The sequence below is a fragment of the Prionailurus viverrinus genome, chromosome B1 (assembly GCF_022837055.1).
Source record: "Prionailurus viverrinus isolate Anna chromosome B1, UM_Priviv_1.0, whole genome shotgun sequence".
Taxonomy (NCBI): domain Eukaryota; kingdom Metazoa; phylum Chordata; class Mammalia; order Carnivora; family Felidae; genus Prionailurus; species Prionailurus viverrinus.
In genome coordinates, this window is record NC_062564.1 from 200,104,886 (window position 1) to 200,123,715 (window position 18,830).

Here is an 18,830-nt window from a genome sequence, read left to right on the forward strand (position 1 = left end):
GGCAGTGACAATGGTCCACTCGGGCTCAAGGAGAGGGACACGGACCTCACATCTCCCTCTCAATGGAGCAGTGGCGAGGTCGATTGTAGTAAGACCATGTGGGATGCGATGTTTGGATGCAGCCACCTTTGGAAAATCTATCGGCTATTCCAAGCATCACAAATACACACAGAGACATATCCATCACAGCACGGCTTGTAGTAACAATGGCTTAAATGTTCGTCAAAAAGTGCCAGGCTTACGGTGAGAAGATTCAGGGGGAAAAGACCCCATTTGCAATAGCCAAAACAATAGATAAACAACTAACAATGACAACAAGTATCACAGCATAAACTGAACAAGAAAAGCCCAAAGCCTATGTGTGAAAAACTAAAAGATTTTCTTCAAAGATATAAAAATATCCTATAACAAATGGAAAGAGATATCATGTTCTTGGATTGGAAAAAGAAAATATCATAGAGATGTCAGTTCTCGTGGAATTTAAGAAACAAAACAGATGAACATGGGTGATGGGAAGAGAGAGGCGAAGCATAAAACAGACTCTCAACTATGGAGAACACACGGAGGGTTGCTGGAGTGGAGGTGGGGGTGAGGACGGGGGGAGGACAGGGGGAATGGGTTACACAGGTGATGGGGGTTAAGGAGGGCACTTCTGATGAGCACCAGGTGTGATATGCAAGTGCTGAATCACTGAATTCTACACCTGAAACTAACAATACACTGTATGTAAACTGGGATTTATTTAATGTTTATTTGTTTTTGGCGGGGGGGTGGGGGGAGAGGGAGAGAGAGAGAAGAGAGAGAATCCCAAGCAGGCTCCACGTTGTCAGTGCAGAACCCAACGCGGGGCTTGATGACTAACTGCAATTTACATAAAAACTGGAAACAAACACAAATAAATAAATAACAAATTTATTTTAGCCATAAAAAAAAAAAAAGATGTCGGTTCTCCCTAAGTTAATTTATAAATGTAAGCATACCGATCCGAATAGAAATATCAGCAGGTTCCCCTCCCCCATCCTGAAGCCAGACCAAATCAATTATGAAATTCACTCGGAAACATGCAAGGATGTTAGGAAAAACTGTAAATAAATATCGAACTGTACTTAACGACAGAGCTGCTGATGCTCACAACTCCCTGTCAAAGACATAAAGAAGGTAAGAGGACTAAGCACCGTGCAGTAAAACGTAAAGGGTATGACTGACGGCAGGTAGGTGGTGTTCACTGTAAACTCAACTGTGCTATAGACGTGAGAATGTTTCCAGCAAAACGTGCCCAGAAAAACCCTACACGAGAGAGCGGTATCATGGCCTGGAAAGGCTGACAAACCACTGACAGAAAATTCAAAAAGAGGCTCAAATGCATGTAGATATTTAGCACACGATACAAGCTTAGTAAGGGGGCTGAAGGATCAAAGTTTCCTCACTTTGCGCACCAAGATCAAGTCCAAATGCACAAGTGATACAGACATAATAAATCGTACACGAGGGAGAAACACACGGGGGAATGCTTCTCTAAGCTAGGTGTGGAAAAAAGTTCGTATGACTCAAAATCCAGAAGCAAGAAGGGAAAAAATGATGAATTTAACTACATAAAAATTTTTTGATATATTTTGTTGCCCGGCAAAAACACACCAGAAGTGGTGGGGGATGCCGACAGCAGGGGATGTGAGTGAGCGGGACCAGGGAGGGGTGCACAGAGCCTCCCTGTACTTTCGGCTCAATTTTGCTATGAACCCAAAACTGTTAAACATATGAAAAGATGCTTGCTCTCACTCAAAATAAGATAATGCATGCGGCGCCTGGGTGCCTCAGTTGGTTAAGGGTTCGACTCTTGATTTTGGCTCAGGTCATGCGTGATCTCGTGCTTGTGGGATCAAGCCCCGAGTTGGGCTCTGTGCTGAGTGTGGAGCCTGCTTAACATTCATTCTCCCTCCCTCTCTCTCACTCTCTCCCTCTGCCCCTCCTCCGCCCATACACACATGCAGGCACTCTCTCTCAAAAAAAATGTATTAAATATATTCAAATTAAAATATATTAAAATTTAACATTAAAATATATTAAAAACATATTTTAAAAAGATAACGCATATTAAAAACTACACCAGGACATAATTTCTTGCTCTGGAAGACTGGCAAAAAATCACAAGACTAGCGGGTTGGTCAGTTTGTGGAGAAGCAGACACTTTCACAGACTGATGGGTATGAATGCCAAATGGTGTTAAGTTCCATGGAGGGAAATGTGGTAACATCTAGTGATGTATATGGGGGCACCCGGGCAGCTCAGCCGGTTGGGCGTCTGACTTCAGCTCAGGTCGTGATCTCGCAGTTCGTGAGTCTGGGTCCCACATGGGCTCGCTGTTATCAGCGCAGGGCCCGCTTCCAAACTTCTGCACCCCGCTCTGTCTCTGCCCTCCCTCTGCCCCTCCCCTGCTTGTTCTCTCTCTCTCTCTCTCTCAACTAAATAAAACATTTAAAAAAAAACGTACAGACCTATTACTCTCTAATGCAACAATCTTACTTGTGTGAATCTATCCCAAAGACACAGCAACAATATGAAACGGTTTGTACAAGGCCATTCATTGTAACAATTATGTAATTCAACTGTAGTACAGTCAAAGCCTGGAAACAATCCGAACGCCCATCGCTGTGGCACTGGCTGTATCACGTTGGGAGTGCTACGCCGACGTGGAAAGACGTCACGAAAACGTGTGCACGCACAGCTGTGGGGCAAAGCACACAAGAGGAAGAACTGTGCGCAGGAGAGAACGTCCTGCACCTGCTAAGATGCTGACATAAAACCCACAGCTCACCGCATACTTTGTGGTGAGGGACTCCGTGTTTCTCCCTAAAATGAGAAGAAAGGCCAGGATACGGTAGACCTGAACACCAGTGGACAGAGAACAATTACAGACTTTGTGAGTTTCTGGTATGGAAACCCAGCAAAGACATTACAAGAAAGGAAAACCAGACAAACGCCTTCACGAACATAAATGTACATCTCCTTAACAAAATATAAGCGAACCGAATTTAACAATATATAAACACAACCATGCATCATGACCAAGGGGGGGTTTACCCCAGGTATGCAAAGTTGGTTTCACATTTTTAAATCAATGTAATACACTACATTAAAAGAAAAGAAGAAAACCACAATATCATCTCATTAGATGCAGAAAGAGCATTTGAAAAATTCAAGATCCCTTCAAGATAAAAACCGTTCACAAACTAGGACTAGAAGGTGTGCAGGAAAAGGTTGACTCAGCAGGTTTGGGGTGTGCCAACTCTGCCCATTAGAAAGAAGCTGGCCCTGGACCAGTTCCTGGAAGAAAACCTCCATGCTCCTGGAATATCCTGCCTGATAAGCAATGTTTTTGTATACCTGGAGCCTTGGACCACACCAGAGAGTTTATGCCAACCATGTGATCTCTGATGGGGGCCTCGGACCAGACTGTGCGGACCTGACCTCTGGAGGGACTGGAGACGGAGTAACGAAGGTCGGCTATTTGGGTGCTCCGTGCCTACATGACTGACTCCCAGTGAAAACCCTGCGTGCCAAGGCTCTAGCGAGCTTCCCCGGTTGACAATACTCCGTACGTGTTGCCAGACATCACACATTTTCATTGCCGGGAGAATTAGGTGCGGTTTTCAGAGGACAACTGGAAGCTTCATCTAGGTTTCTCCGGGACTTTGTCTTACATGCCTGTTATTTAGCCTTGCTGCTTTTAATCTGTATGCTTTAACCATGAGTCCAGCAGCATTTCTAGGAGTCCTCCTAGCAAATCACGGAACCAGAGGGGAGTCTTGGGAACGCGTGACAAAGAAGGGCATTTCCTTAACCTGATATAGAGCAGCTATATCAGAATATATCAGAATACCTACAGCTAGCATCGTACTAAATCCTTGCCCCTTAAACAGACAAGGCAAGGATGGCCATTCTACTTTTTTTTTTTTTTTTTAAGTTTACTTGAGAGAGAGAAAGAACACAAGCAAAGTAGGGGCAGAGAGAGGGGGAGAGAGAATCCCAAGCAGGCGCCATGCTGTCAGCACAGAGCCCGGTGTGGGGCTCGGTCTCATGAACAGTTAGATCGTGACCTGAGCCGAAATCAAATCAGGAGTCAGATGCTGAACCGACGGAGCCCCCCCAGGGGCTCCCCAGTTCTGACTACTTCTGTTCAACATGGTACCTTCCACTGGCTTGTATGCAAATGCCGAGTATGCAAATGCTGAGCACACTGCACAGCATATGCGAAGAGCTGCACAAGCTGGCTGTTCCTACCACCCTAACCACCACCGCGACGGCTATCATGACGGCGCAGTAAGAAAAGGCAGAGTGGTTTCATAAAGAAGACGTCTTGTGCAATCCCAAGGCTACATGCACTTTTTCTTCTACCAAGGTGCAGACCAATGGGGACAGAAGAAACCAGCTGACACAATCCATCAACAGTTTTAAAACTCCGGGGGAGGGGCCACCCCTCTCTAGTCTGCGCAAGGGCCCCCGTGCGGCCTCCGACTGCTGGCCCAGCCAGGGCTGCTCTTCCAGGTCGGTGTTGCGTGGGAAGTGCGGGATGATTTAAGGAGGCCCGACAGACCGGCAGGGGAGAGGGTGGGGAGGGGGGTGGTAGCCGCATGTGTGAGCGATGGCGGCCTTCTCCTCGGCGGTTTGCTCAGCAGCGCCAACCTGCCGCCCTTCTAAGAAGACCCTCCAGGCTGGCAGGCTCCACAAGTCGCCCGGCGGTCAGAGGCACGGTCCTTACCTCACTGTCTGGCTGACCGAGAAAGGTACATTTAGAACTGGGGTTTGGAGAGGAGAGGGAGCCTGAATTCTAGCCTGCCGCTTATTGGCAGTGTGACCATTTTCTCCCCAATCCTCTTTGAGTTTTGTTCATCTGCAAGATGGAGAAGACAGCGCCTTCTAAAAGTGTTCTCGCCAAGACTGGGACCATCCGCGAGGCCGTACCCAGCAGGGGAGGCCGGCACACAATCGATACTCTCCTGGCTACTCTTCTAAGTGCTGGACCTCAGTTGCCTTATCTGTAAAGTGGCTTTCAGTAGCTTTCGTTCCAACCCAAGGAAACAGATCTTCATCCTGGTTTTCCCCTCCTCACGTGTGTGACAATGAGAAACCTGGCTTCCAGAAGTAACATTGCACCTCAAAGCTGTTGCAAAGGCTAAATGAAACGGTAGATGAAAAAAGTACCATGTAAAATGTAAGTATTTTACAAATTCCTTCTACTGCCAACTCCGAGCGTAGAAATTACGAGGGGCTTCGCAGAGCAGTCACTTGGGCACACTCTTGAGAGAGGAGTGATATTCGGCCAAGCACGTAAGGGCACAAGGGTATGGAGGCACAGGGAAGCCAGCAGTGGGACCTCTGGGTCAAGGACGGCCCTGCCCTCTGGAGAACTATTTGGCTATTTAACAAAGAATTCTTTTATACTCCCAGAAGCCGTGGGTGAGAGTTCCAGCTGCTGCACACACACCCCCGCCCCCAACACCTGTCACTTTTATTTTGGCTATTCTAATAAATGTGACGTGGGATCTTGTAGGCTTTCATTTTGTCGCGAAACAATCACATGCACAAAAATCTTGAGTACAAAGAACGCTTTCTCCTGAACCATCAGACAGTAAATTGCCAACCTGATGCCCTTTTCCCTCTGAGTATTTCAGGATTCCCTGAAAACAAGAGCATTCTTTGATACAACCAGAATACAACCATCAAAAATCGGGAATTTCGCGTCGACACGTGACTTCCAGCCTTTCCCTGGACCCCATTCTAACTGGACTAGCTGTCTCGCGGACATCCTTTAGAACGAAATCACACAGTGCATCCAGTGGTCATTTTTTGTTAGGCTCCTCTGGCGTAAACAGTTCTTCAGTCTTTCCCCGAGTTTCATGACCTTGAGACACAATAACGTGCCAGCTATCCTCTAAGAAGCCCCTCAGCTTGCGTTTGTCTGCTGTTCCCCACGGTTGGAGACAGATTATGCATCTTTGGCATAAAAGAGTGACACTCACCTACGTTCTCCCCAGGGCCTCCTAGCAGGTTGTCCCAGATTTCCCTCCGTCACTTGGTTAAGGTCGTGGCTGCCAGGCTTCCCCACTGCAGAAGTTACTCTTCCCGCTTTGTAAGTCTGAGTACTGGGGGAAGGAGTGCTTTGATGCGATGGAGTTATCAATGCCAAACCTTCAATGTACTCACTCACGGATTCCTATCTAGATGGATGCAAGATGTCCTATTTTATTCAGGTTATCTTCTGCTACTCGCATTGATTTGATGCTCAAACTGTCTCAAGTTTGGCCAGTCGAAGCCCCTTCAGACTGTCCTTTTCCCATGTCCCCATCACCCTCTGAGCCCTTCCCTGCTGCCTGCTATGACAAAGGTTCCAGGCTCATTTTATACTTTTCCCTCCTCTGGCCCCAGACGGAGCCATTTCTGCAAGGAGCTCTGGTTCCTGGAAGCTGAAATTGCTACTTAGAAGCCAAGATCTGAATGCTAAGTATGCTTATCACTACTGGGGTGTCCCTGCTTCCAGGCCATTTGCACACCTACACATACTCACTTACAACCATAGTTAGTTCCGCATCTATCTATGCAAACTGCAAACCATGAGTTCGCACCCGTACCTTTCATTCCAATCTAACACCACAGGGTTCATTCTGGTTTTAGCCCTTTCACTTCCCGGAATGTGCAAAACTGGCTTCCATCATCCTTATGTATTCACTTGTTTGACCAATCCTATTATATAACCAAGGGGTCACCTCCACTGCCACTCTTCCCCCCCGCAAGGGCGCACCCCCCCCCCGCCCCCCACTCAGGCTCAGGACCTGACCTACCCTTCCGAGCTGTGGCCCCCACCGCTTTACACACCCACCTGACCCTGCCCCACCCCGGGGCTGCAGGACTGAATTGTTGAGGAAGAAGGGCTTAACTGACTTTTATTTTTTATTTTTTTATTTTTAAAAAAAATTTTTTTTTCAACGTTTATTTTATTTTTGGGATAGAGAGAGACAGAGCATGAACGGGGGAGGGGCAGAGAGAGAGGGAGACACAGAATCGGAAACAGGCTCCAGGCTCTGAGCCATCAGCCCAGAGCCCGACGGCGGGGCTCGAACTCACGGACCGCGAGATCGTGACCTGGCTGAAGTCTGACGCTTAACCGACTGCGCCACCCAGGCACCCCATTAACTGACTTTTAAATAAAGGGCTCTGGGAATGTCTGTGATCCTTTGTGTGGAGAGTATGCTAATGTGCCAGTTTTCAATTTAAAATGAATAAAAGATTACAATGCAGTAGACAAAGCTGAGAGCCCTTTTTTTTTTTTTTTAACAGTGATAAAAACAGATCTCATTATACACAGAATGTCTCTTGCAATCCTCAGGGAAATTACAAATTAACTAGTTGAAGGCACTTTGAAAAAAGCAATTTTTAAAAAGTCATCAGAATGATCAGTTTATACCCCATGATTTATTTAAATTGATTTCTCTAACTGAAGGCTGCTCATTTCCTAACTGCAATCAACACAGTTTCCACCTGGCCAACATCTGTTTCCAAATCCCTTATTTGAAAACCTTGGGATTCTATTTAAAATCTGAGAAAAACAGGGGTGCCTGGGTAGCTTCGTCATTTGAGCATCCAACTCTTGATTTCAGCTCAGGTCATGATGATGGAGCCCCACGCACGCTGGGCCTACGTGACATATTTCCATTCGTTCATTTTCTTTCCCTCCCTCTCTCTCTCTCTCTCTTTCTCTCTCTCTCGCCCCCTTCCCTCCCTCCCTCCCTCTGCAGCCTCACTCTTTCTCAAAAAACAAAAACAAAAAAAATTTTGAGAAGAGCAGAAAGAGGGAGAGAAACAGATTTTTCAGTTTTGAAACAAGAAAACGTGTGGAACAACTTCTTGCCCTGATACAAAAGTTAGAGAAAAGTGATCCATGTTCCAGAGTTAAGTATGGCTCTTACACTTCTTTTCTGCCCCCAACAAAGGCTCTAGGTAGAAAAAAGATATTTTCAGTATCGTTCCACCATTTCAAAAGTGACTTTCAGACGAAGGTATCTCCTCTGGCACAGGCACCGTGCGCTCCCACAGCAGGAGAACCTCACGCCACCTTGAGCAAGTCATCTCCACACCCACACAGGTATCTACTGGGCAGCAAGCCAGGGCCGCACAAAGGGGGCTCCGCAGACCAGCACCAGGCTACTGACTGTTTGCTACTGGTCTGCTGCAAGACGAGGATAAAAACACAGAGTAAACACACAGAGACATTTACGGCGATCTGACGTTGCCCCTTCATCAGAAACACATCCTGCTCATCAGTTCAGCTCAAACTATGGTGGCAGGGTCGCCCGCGCCCCAAGCTGTGAACCCGACCTGCGCAGTGGAATACACCTCCATCCACGATGGATGGCAAAGAACAAACAACAACAAAAAAGCGGTCCTTCACCTCAGAAAGCCTGTTGTAAGCCAGGGGTCGGCACACTTTTTCTGTAAAGGGCCAGATGGTAAATATTTCAGGCTTTGTAGAACATCCATGATCTCTATCTCGTATTTGTTTTTTTCCTTTTGCTGTACAGTTGCCAGGGGAATGGAAGAAAAAAGTCACATTTAACAAGGGTGCTACCCTTCTAAGAAAACAGTCATAGACAGGGAACTGCAGAAAGGTCAGCTGAGACTACTTCTGGCTACGTGAGCAAACATCTCATCCAAGTAAGTGCCCTTTGATAGGAGAGATTAGTGTGCCATCACCTTGTCTGAAAAAAATACCAGCATAGAGTATCTTTTATCCTATACTATGACAGATTGAAAACAAGCAGTTCCTTAACTAATAAATAGGCTTTACTTTTGCCAAGAACGAAAGAAACATGATAGTAACAACACTGCCATAAAACATGAGCCCTTGGGTTTTTCGAATCCGTTTTATGAGGATGATTTTTTATCAATAACCATCACCAATCAAAACAAAATAATACATGGGGCGCCTGGGTGGCGCAGTCGGTTAAGCGTCCGACTTCAGCCAGGTCACGATCTCGCGGTCCGTGAGTTCGAGCCCCGCGTCGGGCTCTGGGCTGACGGCTCGGAGCCTGGAGCCTGTTTCCGATTCTGTGTCTCCCTCTCTCTCTGCCCCTCCCCCGTTCATGCTCTGTCTCTCTCTGTCCCAAAAATAAATAAAAAACGTTGAAAAAAAAAATTAAAAAAAAAAAATACAAACGCAAAGTTCCCACAGATCCGACTTGACGATAAAAACCCTCACAGGCAACTTATCTTCAGGCACCCTGTCACTCTTTCACTCGAGAGCCCTCAGTGAGTGGCCTCCCCAGGCCAGGCCAGGCATGGTGCCACGTAATGGGCTCGGGTGGTGCGACGGCAGCCCTCAGAGAGCATGTGGGTGACACGGGCCATGACGGTGAGCAGGGGACCCACACAGAAAGGAGCCACCAGCACGGCCTGCGGGAGCCAGGGAGTCTCTGGAGAGCAAGCAGCATCCTAACTGGGGCTGGAAGGATAAATCAGTTTGCTTGCCAGAGGAGGGAAGGGAGGACAGAAGATGTAGGGTTCCGTGAAAGGCGTTCTGGGCAGAGAAGTCAGCGAGCATTAAGGCATGAGGGCTTCAAAGCACAAGGCCTCTTCAGAACACGGACGGAGTCACGTATGGTCAGAGCAGAGATCCACAGGGACCGACCAAGAGGCAAAGGCCGCTGTCCAATCACGAGCCTTGAATGCCATGCTACGAAGCTCTGCTTTGGTAAGACATGGGGAGCAAGAGAGTGGTAAAATTTCATGCATGTTTTGGGCAATGTCTTCTGGGACAAGGTGAGGAAAGAGCTAGAAGGAGGCTGGACTACACTGTGAGGGTCACACAGTTATTTCCCTCAAGGTCTTTTGCTCAAAGTAACTGGCACAGGGCAGCTATCCGGCAGGAGACGAGGCTGTACTTGACTTGTGGAAATGAGAACAACTCCCATCTGACTGACGTTAATTGGTCAAAACCTCCGCTGAGAACCAAGAACTGAGGCGGTGGCAGCAAAAGCCCGTTCTCACTTGACCCGGGGTGCCTGTTGAGTCTCAAGTGCCGGGGTCCGCTTGGCTGGGGAAGCAGAAACGGGTGCCTCTCCGGCTGGTGGCTGGGAGGCAGAGTGACCGCCACCCCGTGTGGACGGTAAGTCACACGCGGCCAGAGCCCACTCTTCTTCTTCAGGGCCGGCTCTGGGCACCCCTCCTCCCACACCCCTCCCCAAGCCTGGACTGCCTGCCTTCTCTGTCGTCCCTTTCTGGGATCCAACGCAAAGCCTGCTGAGAAATCCGCCACGTTGCCCCGGTGTTCAAACCTTGCTGCGGGTGTGGGGGGCGGGGCAAGTCACCCAGATTCCCCGGGCCTCAATTTCCTCTACAAAACCAGATGCTCATACTTAATATTACAGGGAGGATCAAATGTCGGGGATCGGATGAAAAAAGCTGACACACTGGTAAAGACGCGGTAAACGCTTCACCGGAGGTAACAGTCCAAATGAACACATGCGAACGCTTGCCCTACATACACCCATGCATTTTGTTCTCACAACCCACCAACGTAGGTATTTTGAATTTCTCCACTTTACGAGTGAGGAAACGAAGGCGTAGAGAAGTCAAGCAATCGTCCCAAAGTCACACAGCTGGTAAGTGGCAGAGGGGGGACAGGAACACAGGCTGTCTGGCGTAGAGTCTGAGCTCTGAGGCACGATGCTGTGCTACTCGATGGCACCGTTTCCCCTTCTGAACTTGCTAATTAGTTATGAGACATCCTGATGAAACTGGCTACCTTTTCATGTTTCCATAGCAACCAGCCTGAGTCTTAGCTCCTTGAGGGCAGACTCTCTCTCTCTCTCTCTCTCTCTCTCTCTCCCCTTGCCTCTCCTCATTGCCTTGTGTAATAAACAAGTAATTATTTGCCGACAGGTAACACATTAACGTATCCACTTAGTATCCCCTGCAAATGCTTCCACTTGTTGGCATTTATAATTTCAAATGCGTCTCACCAGCATGGGGACAAGTATCTGTGCAGGCCCGAGACTGCTCTCTGGAAAGACCTGTGCACCAGCCCCGGGCTGGTGTCTGGGAACTGGGACTTCGGGAGGGTTCCCGCAACCCTAACTGCTAAGAGTGGCTCCCTGTGCTTGAACCGTTGTGCAAACAGTGTGGTTCATGCGGAACACAGGCTTTCCTTCTGGGAGTCTGGAATTTTGGTAAGTGCCAAGCAGAAGGCGCCTTTGTGAGCAGCCCCCCAGTAAAATCCTTGGGCCAGTGAGCTTCTAATAAGCTTCCCCAGTGGCCAGTTCACACAAGTGGTCACAAGTCACATCCTGTGTGACTCCACTGGAGGGGACCCTTAGAAGCCCACTCCTGGCTTCCTCTGCACCTCGCCTGGGTGCCCTTTCCCGTCGCCGTCTGCTCCGTGCCCTCTCACCGCAGATGATCTCGGCCCTGAGTCCCACAGGCCCTGCTAGTGCAGCACCAAACCGGGGCTGGCGCTGGGGGTCTCGACACAATTGGAATTAAGAAAAGCTGCCGCCCAATAGTACGCACTGTTACCTTCTGAAAGAACACCCTCCAGTCTTCTCAAGACCAGTTCAGAGGTGGTCAAGAGTTGAAGCCCAGACCTTTGCTCCTCGCTCATTTAAGAACCCTGTCTCAGGCTGGGCAGCTAGAGGGGAAGCAGTCTTGAGTCCCTGTGCCCCACAAGCCAGCACGTGCTCCCCCAGGGAGGACAGCTCGGGGGGACAGACATGTGCCACGGGAGATACCGAAGCGTGGCTCTGCTGCTTCCTGGCTGTGTGGCCTTGGGCAAGTCATTTAACCTGCTGGGGATCTAATGTCCTCACCTGCCAAAGAGGGTTCGTGACAGCGCCCAGCACCGAGCGGGTGCCTTGTTAGAAGGGAGGTGCGTGCCGCGGGTGAGCTGGGTGGGGGGGGCCTCACTGGCTGCTGCGCCCCAGCTCCGGCCTCAGGAAAACACTCTGAGAGACCACGAGGAGCGGCACGGGGGAGGCGGCGGGGAAGGGGGGGGCGCAAAGAGAAAGAGGTGAGATGGCTAAAACCGTGCGAGCCTCACAGGGTTATCTACACAGGATGGGTGTGAGTGTGAATTCTGAACCACACAGCCTGGGCTCAAACCGCAGAGCTGCTACCTCCTGAGTTCCCCACAGCCGCCCCACAGCGGCCGCCCTGTCCGGAAATCGGGAATAACAACAGTACCTGCCCCGTAGGGCAGCTGCGAGCTCGCGACGAATCTGGTACCGTGCCCAGCACAGTCAGGGCTCAGTAAGGCCTGGCTATGGCATTTTCCGAGGACACCCGAGCTCCGTACATTGTAAAGTATGAAGACTCTACAAACGTCCGTTGTCGTTATTACCATTATTAATTATGGAACACCAACAGAGACAATACTTACAGTCTCTTCTTATCCACCACTCGCTTAACTCGGATGGCTCTTTGTTCTGAGTAAAGTTTACAAACTCCTGTTGTAGGGAAAACACCAGAACAGAGACCATTTAAAACCGCTTGTCAGGCAAGGGTGTCACGAAACATAACGAGACACTATGGTCTTCAGCTAGCAAAGCTACATCTTGCATCACGTCTATCGTGCAATGCCACATTTGACCCTTAAGATAAAATGAAATACTTTTCAAGTAATCTTCAATGAAATCCAAAACGGCACTCCTGTGCTCCTTCACTTGCTGGGAGTGTATCTCCTTGTGGGCTGGAACAGAAAAGGACAACAGTCAGGTCTCCGTATTCAATTACACTGAAGAACAATCCATCAGCTTCCTTAGAACAGTTTCCCTATTGAAAGTATTTTTAAAAATACGGCTGTAAAACAAGCCTTCTGTCAAGTGCCATTCCATTTGCAAAAGAGTAAGATTTACTGGGCTTCTTCACACGAGCAAGAGATTAAACCTGTAGAAAAACCACAGTCAAAGAATTTATGGTTTATTACAGCATGCAGGGCTCGTACTCGATGTGGCTCACTTCTGGAGAGCTAACCCCGTCGGTACTGACAGCATCCAAGGCTCAAGCTGACCTTCAAGGAACATGTTTAAATCAAACTCAAACCACACACCAGCCGGCCGGTCGGTGCTGTTTTCCGGCTTGGAATGCTCCGTCCTCCCCCTCCGCCATTCACGTTCCAAGCGCCCCTCAGACCTGGAGGTAAGCCTTCCTTCTCAAGGAAACCTTCCTGGACTGTCTTAGCCACAAGGATGCCCGGCTTCCGCAACTATCACGCTGTCTTCGAGTCCATGCCATCCGTTGTGGCAGGACAGCTCCCACTCACTGGGAGACCGGGTGCCTGCGGCGGGCAGGCCCTCTGGCAGCACTTAGCATATATTACTGCTAATCCCAAAGGCAATTTGGAGCCCTGTTGTACACACAAAGAGACTGCCACGGTTCAGTCAACAAGAAGCCCAAGCTCACACGGTTTGGTACCTAATTGCTGATTTTATTCACAATCATGTATTTTCTAGGTGATTTCAATGAATGTACAGGCCCTTAGGGGGACAGGACATGAATCACGTTTTTATTATACGGCTGCGTAACCTGAGATTCCCCTGAGCGATTCAGCGGATCTGTGAGACTGCACACAAAATTTTGTAGGTACGTGTATTTCTCGGGCAAGAATGCCCATAGCTGTCATCAGGCTCCAATGGCCCTTCAGGGCTGTGATGGAAGCTTCCCAGGTAGAAGTCAGTGTCAAGAACACAGCAGCCATCTGCCCACTCTGAACTTTGGGCTATTTCACGCAATCTGTATCCGTCTAAGCACGCTACGAAAGAATCCAGGAGGATATACGATTTGGGAAGCTATCTCACTGCCTCGATAAAAGTGAAACATCAGTGGAAGCAAGTGACTGATAGCCCAAGTGCCAACTACGGCTCTAAGCATGGGCTGAATTCAACTGAATTCTCGTAACAACCCAAAGAGATACGCCCTGGCACTGTCTCCATTTTATAGACGAAGAAACTGAGGCCTAAGGCGGTTAAGTGACTTGCCAAAGCCGTCTGGGCAGAATGTGGTGGGGCTGGGGTGGGCACATCAGCCCCCCCTGGCTCCACAGCCCTCCTCTTCGGCACGACAGCTGGATCCCAAAGTCCAATACTACAGCTAGAGCGCGGAGATGACCCTCTTCCGTCCTCATCCACGTGCCTCGACAACGGCCCCCTGAACGCCACACACAACACAGGCACGCACACACCATCCGTCCGCTGTGCCCCGGCACCCTTACGAAATGTTTGGTTGTGCCTGGAGAGGTCCTTGCTACCCCCTCCCCGACCCGCGTAACCCGAACCACGGCCTCTTCCCTACTTTTAACGGCTTAGGTTAACACGCTGATCAAGAAAAGAAGAATTTTAAAGTCCTGAAACCTACACTTGAGCAGGGACACAAGACAGAGCGTCAGCCGGCTGTGCGCACGAGCCTCATCCGATCAGTCGCGCTGGCGGCTCAGAGCACCTCACCTTGTGTTCGCAGTTGCTGAATCGCTTCAGAGCAGGTCCTCATGAACGTCTGAGCGTCCTGGTCTATCTGGTCTCGCTCTGTGTCTGTCATCCTCCCGTACTCAGACATGATGTGGCTAAAAAGAGAAAAAAAAAAAAAAAAAAGGTGGGGAGGGGAGACAAAATGTTAGAGCAGCAGCAAATGACCACCACTGCTGTGTGGACGGGGCGGGAAGGGAAGAGAGAGCTTCCCTGCGGACGTTACGTTTACGCTGAGACCGGAGGTGGGGAAGAGGAACCAACCAGGCTGTGAGGTGGGAGAAACAGGGGCTAAATAGCGGAGCCAACACCGGCGAAGGCCGCTAGGTAGGCAGAGCTTCCTGCAGAGACCCACCTGCAGCCGCCAGTCCGGCCAGGGCGAGGCGAGCAGGCCTTGGCAGGCATGTGGGCTCTCGCTTTAAGAACAGGGGCAGCTACTGAAGGCTTTCCCATAACACGAGGGCAGAAGTTGACGAACGTCAGGAGGCCTGTGCCGTGGAGGCCCTGCGGGTGCGTGTGAAAAGGTGTCAGGCTGCTGTCTTTCCACACACCGTCTCGGAAACTCACAATTAAAGGGCTTTCAGACCATTTCATTTCCCCCTGATACTAAGTTAAAGACCTCAAACGTGACTGAGCTGGCGAGGGCGCTGGCTTGCGATAACGCAGCGCCGTGAAACTCAAAACGTTGTAATTCTAGTACCTCGCTCGTCTTCCTAAGAGCCGGGCAGGGGTGGCAGCATTATTATTAACACTCGAATGAAACACTCGAGACATTATCACTGAATTTAGGGTCACAAAATATCAGGTCAGAAGGGACCTCGGATAATGTGCAGACTCAGTTCATTCCGTCCCCATCCGCTAGCCCTGCCAGCCACTCATCCTCACCGGGGATGAAACACCAAGTCCCGATCGGCCCGGCCTGACGTGTGACCTACTTCCCGACACTCACCCTCCTGCCCTGCACCCCGCCTGCACCGGCTGCTTTGTTGCCCCCGATCAACCACGCGCGCCCCCGACCCTGCGCGGCCTGCCACTTCCGCATCCGGCGGGTGGTCTTCCCGCAGCCGTGCACGCGCGCCTCCTCCGCATTCGGATCTCTGATCACAGCCAGCTTCCGCGACCACCCCCTGGCTCGCCCCCGGCACCGGCCCCGTCACCGCTTCTCAGCGCCTGTGCTGGGGATTACGCTGCTGTCTCTGAGCTCCAGAGTCACCTTCTGCTCCGCTTTGTGACACAGGCTGGGACACTCCGGACCGCACTGCTCCTCCCCTGCCATCTCCTCCTCACCGGCTTCCTTGGCCTCACGCACTTACTTCTCCCCGAAGCAGTGACGTCTCTCTCCTCCCAGGAGAACGTCAGCTTCACGAAAGCGGGGATTTCATCTTTTTCCTTTCTGTTTCCCCAAGACCTAAAACGGTGTCCCGCACACGGTAGCTGAACAGGTGGTTTTGCGCCAGACTCTACTCTCAACGCCTTACGCGTATTTCGTTTACTTATTTGATCCTTGCGATTCATCCATTCGTTCACTTTTATACTAAACCCCATAGGCTGGCACTGCGGCAGGGGTCAGGGGTCCAAAGCTGAACAAGGCTTATTTCTGATCCCCGCACAGGGCAGGCACCAGGCCACAGGTACCTGGGGAGGAGGAAGGGGCACGAGAAACTGCGCTGGATGGTGTCGGTCTGCAAGTGGACAGTGGGGCCCAAGGCGGGAGAGGTCAGTTTGCGCAGGGCGGTGCCAGGCCGGCACGGCGGGGGACACTCCCACAGGGGACGGCGAAAAAGACCTGCTACAAATCCCCAGCCCGCCGGTCAGTGCCCGGATCACCACACGACAGACGGTCTACGCAAGGCTAATCTGAGTGTGGAAGGGAAAACAGGAATACACCGGGCGGTCCCCACAAACTGAGCGTCCACGCTATGGGGCTCTCGGGGCCTCGAGTCGCTGCAGGGACACGTGCACGGTCGGTGTCTCCACGGTGAATGTAGAGCAATGTCGACACTATTTCTCAAAGGAACACGGACAGTGTTTCGATAAATACACGTTCACTTAAAACTGTGCTGAACCTGCAACAGCTACTTCTCCAGCATCGATAGGTTTCCCCCCAAACACAAAGACCACACAAATACTCCAACCGCTGTCAGCTGCAGAGGAGCCCTTGGGATACAGAGGTTGGGGCCTGCTGGTGCAGTCACGGGAGGATGTGGTTTTTTTTTTTTTTTTTTTATTCTAGAGAAAGAGAGAGCGAGCACACAAGCAGGGGACAGGGTGCAGAGAGAGAGAGAGAGAGAGAGAGAGAGAGAAGCTTAAGCAGGCTCCATGGTCAGCACAGAGCCTGACGTGGGGCTCAATCCCACGACCCGGGGATCACGACCTGAGCCAAGATCAGGAATTAGATCCTCAACCAGCTGAGCCACCCAGGTGCCCAAGGAGGATGTTAAACAGAGGAATCTGCACTTTGTGCGGGGCCCTCTGCGGTGGCTGGCCTGGAGGCAGATGAGAGCAGAACCGGGTGGCCTGGTCATGGCTATGGGAAGACATGAAGAGACCCCGGGCTGAGGCCACGTTGGTGGGAAGGAGGCACAGCAGGTCCTAGAAAGACCGAACAGGCTGAGGACTGACTGGATGTGCAGGGATGTGGCGAAGCCCAGGGCGCCCAGCACAGCAGGCATGGGGGCGGGGGGGGGGGGGGGGGGGGGGGAACAGATGTGTAGGCGGCACGCGGACCTGAGGACATGACAGGTGAGGACACAGAGCCAACTTGGAAGAAAGTTCAAACTCCTGTTTCTCTGTGATAATTTAAAAAGAGCACCAGCTACATAATGGCCATTTGAAACATGTCTGTCAAAAGTGATGAAGGCTTGCTGGTGACACGTTAAGTATCACAGTAACAAAATTATTACTATTTTGAAAAGGTTAACTATCTGGCAAATAAATTCCAAAAAATATATATTCTCATAGGACACGTATATAGAAATTCATCAAACTTTAATTTTATTTACTTCCTTTACGAGGTACAGCGGGGTAATTTCATTACAGACCTCAATTTACCGAAATATTAGATTCAATGAAAGGAAACCATGTTAGGTATATAGGTCTGGACTAGTCAATTTACTTCAGGGGGAAAGGAAGAAGAAACTGGGAAGTTTATTTACAGGTTTAGAAATCTAAAAGAATATATGTATTTTTTAAAATTATTTGCTTGCTCTGTATGTTAAAAAGGGGCAAGTTCAAAATCACAGAATACCGCTGGCACTCTGCCCATTACTTTAATATGCAGTTAAATGCTTCCTGAGGGTAAGGAAGAGAGAGAAGAGTGTAAATGATTTTCTACTCTGTTTCAAAGGTTACTGGAAAGGTACGGACAAACGTTAAAGGCTACAGTCTTATTTTTGCTATAAATATTACATAGGGGCAAGTACAGAACCCTGTCCACAGTATACGCCCAACAGACGGCACGGAATTACCCCGTTAATGTCTGGGCTTCAGATGTGAACACAGACCCTGCTCTCAGTAAACTACATCATGATGGGCAACATCCACGGGCTCACATATATGCTCGCACATCACAGAGGCGAACGGTTCTGTAACGCCTTCTGCGCATGAATGCAACTCATTGTGTTAAGTGCTTCGCATATGTTTCCCCATTTATTTCTCAAAACTCTACGAGGTGGGAACTATGACACTTTTCATTTTACACACGAAGCAACTGAGGCACAGAGGGGTTAAGTAACTTGCCAAGGTCACACAACTAGCAATTAGCAGAGCTGGAATTTGAACCAAGGCATCCTGGCTCTTAACCACCACCCAGGGGGTCTCTCGTGCCACAAAAGGAAAGAGTTCAGAAGACAGGACGCTTTTTTCCCACTAGTTGACGGGGAGGAAGGCGATCTATGAACCAAATCTTGAAAGGCAGGATGTGGCCATGGGGAGACCAGAGTGGACACTCTTCCTAAGTCACGGGGTGGAATCAGGAGAGAGCGAGGCTATCTGGAGAACAGTCAGCGGTTCGATTTGGCCAGAGCACAGAACAGGTAGAGCTACGAGCTCTTGGTGGGTCTCCAGTGCCAGCGGAAGGAGCTGCATTCTGCAGCCCATCGAAGGGCTCAGCCTCGTGAAGATCAATGTGGCAGTATCTCATTAGGTGGAACAGAGGGGGAAGATCAGTCAACGGGTTATCGAAACTAGACAGAGAATCCTGCCTTATTCATCTCTGTCTCCCTACGCTGTGTAAGAGGCAGGTGCTAGTACATTTCTGCTGGGCTGAAATTTAAGAAAGGGGCACTGGGCAGGGTGTGGGTGATGGCAGGGACTGGGAAGAGGTGA

At 49.9% G+C, this 18,830-nt stretch overlaps 1 protein-coding gene across 5 annotated transcripts in view; it reads right to left on the reverse strand.

Annotated features, from left to right (window-relative positions):
• STX18 (syntaxin 18) overlaps positions 1-18,830 on the reverse strand; it is a 122,660-nt gene that overhangs the window by 25,519 nt on the left and 78,311 nt on the right. For 3 of the 5 annotated variants that reach the window (XM_047857678.1, XM_047857680.1, XM_047857679.1), the window contains 3 exons: positions 14,487-14,602; positions 12,656-12,733; positions 12,425-12,491 (listed from right to left, as the gene is read on the reverse strand). In XM_047857678.1, the coding sequence (XP_047713634.1) occupies positions 12,425-12,491; positions 12,656-12,733; positions 14,487-14,602 (261 nt within the window). Of the gene's footprint in view, positions 1-12,424; positions 12,492-12,655; positions 12,734-14,486; positions 14,603-14,859; positions 14,978-15,453; positions 15,476-18,830 lie in introns of those variants that run through there. The other 2 variants (XM_047857681.1, XM_047857677.1) reach the window with 2 other exon arrangements.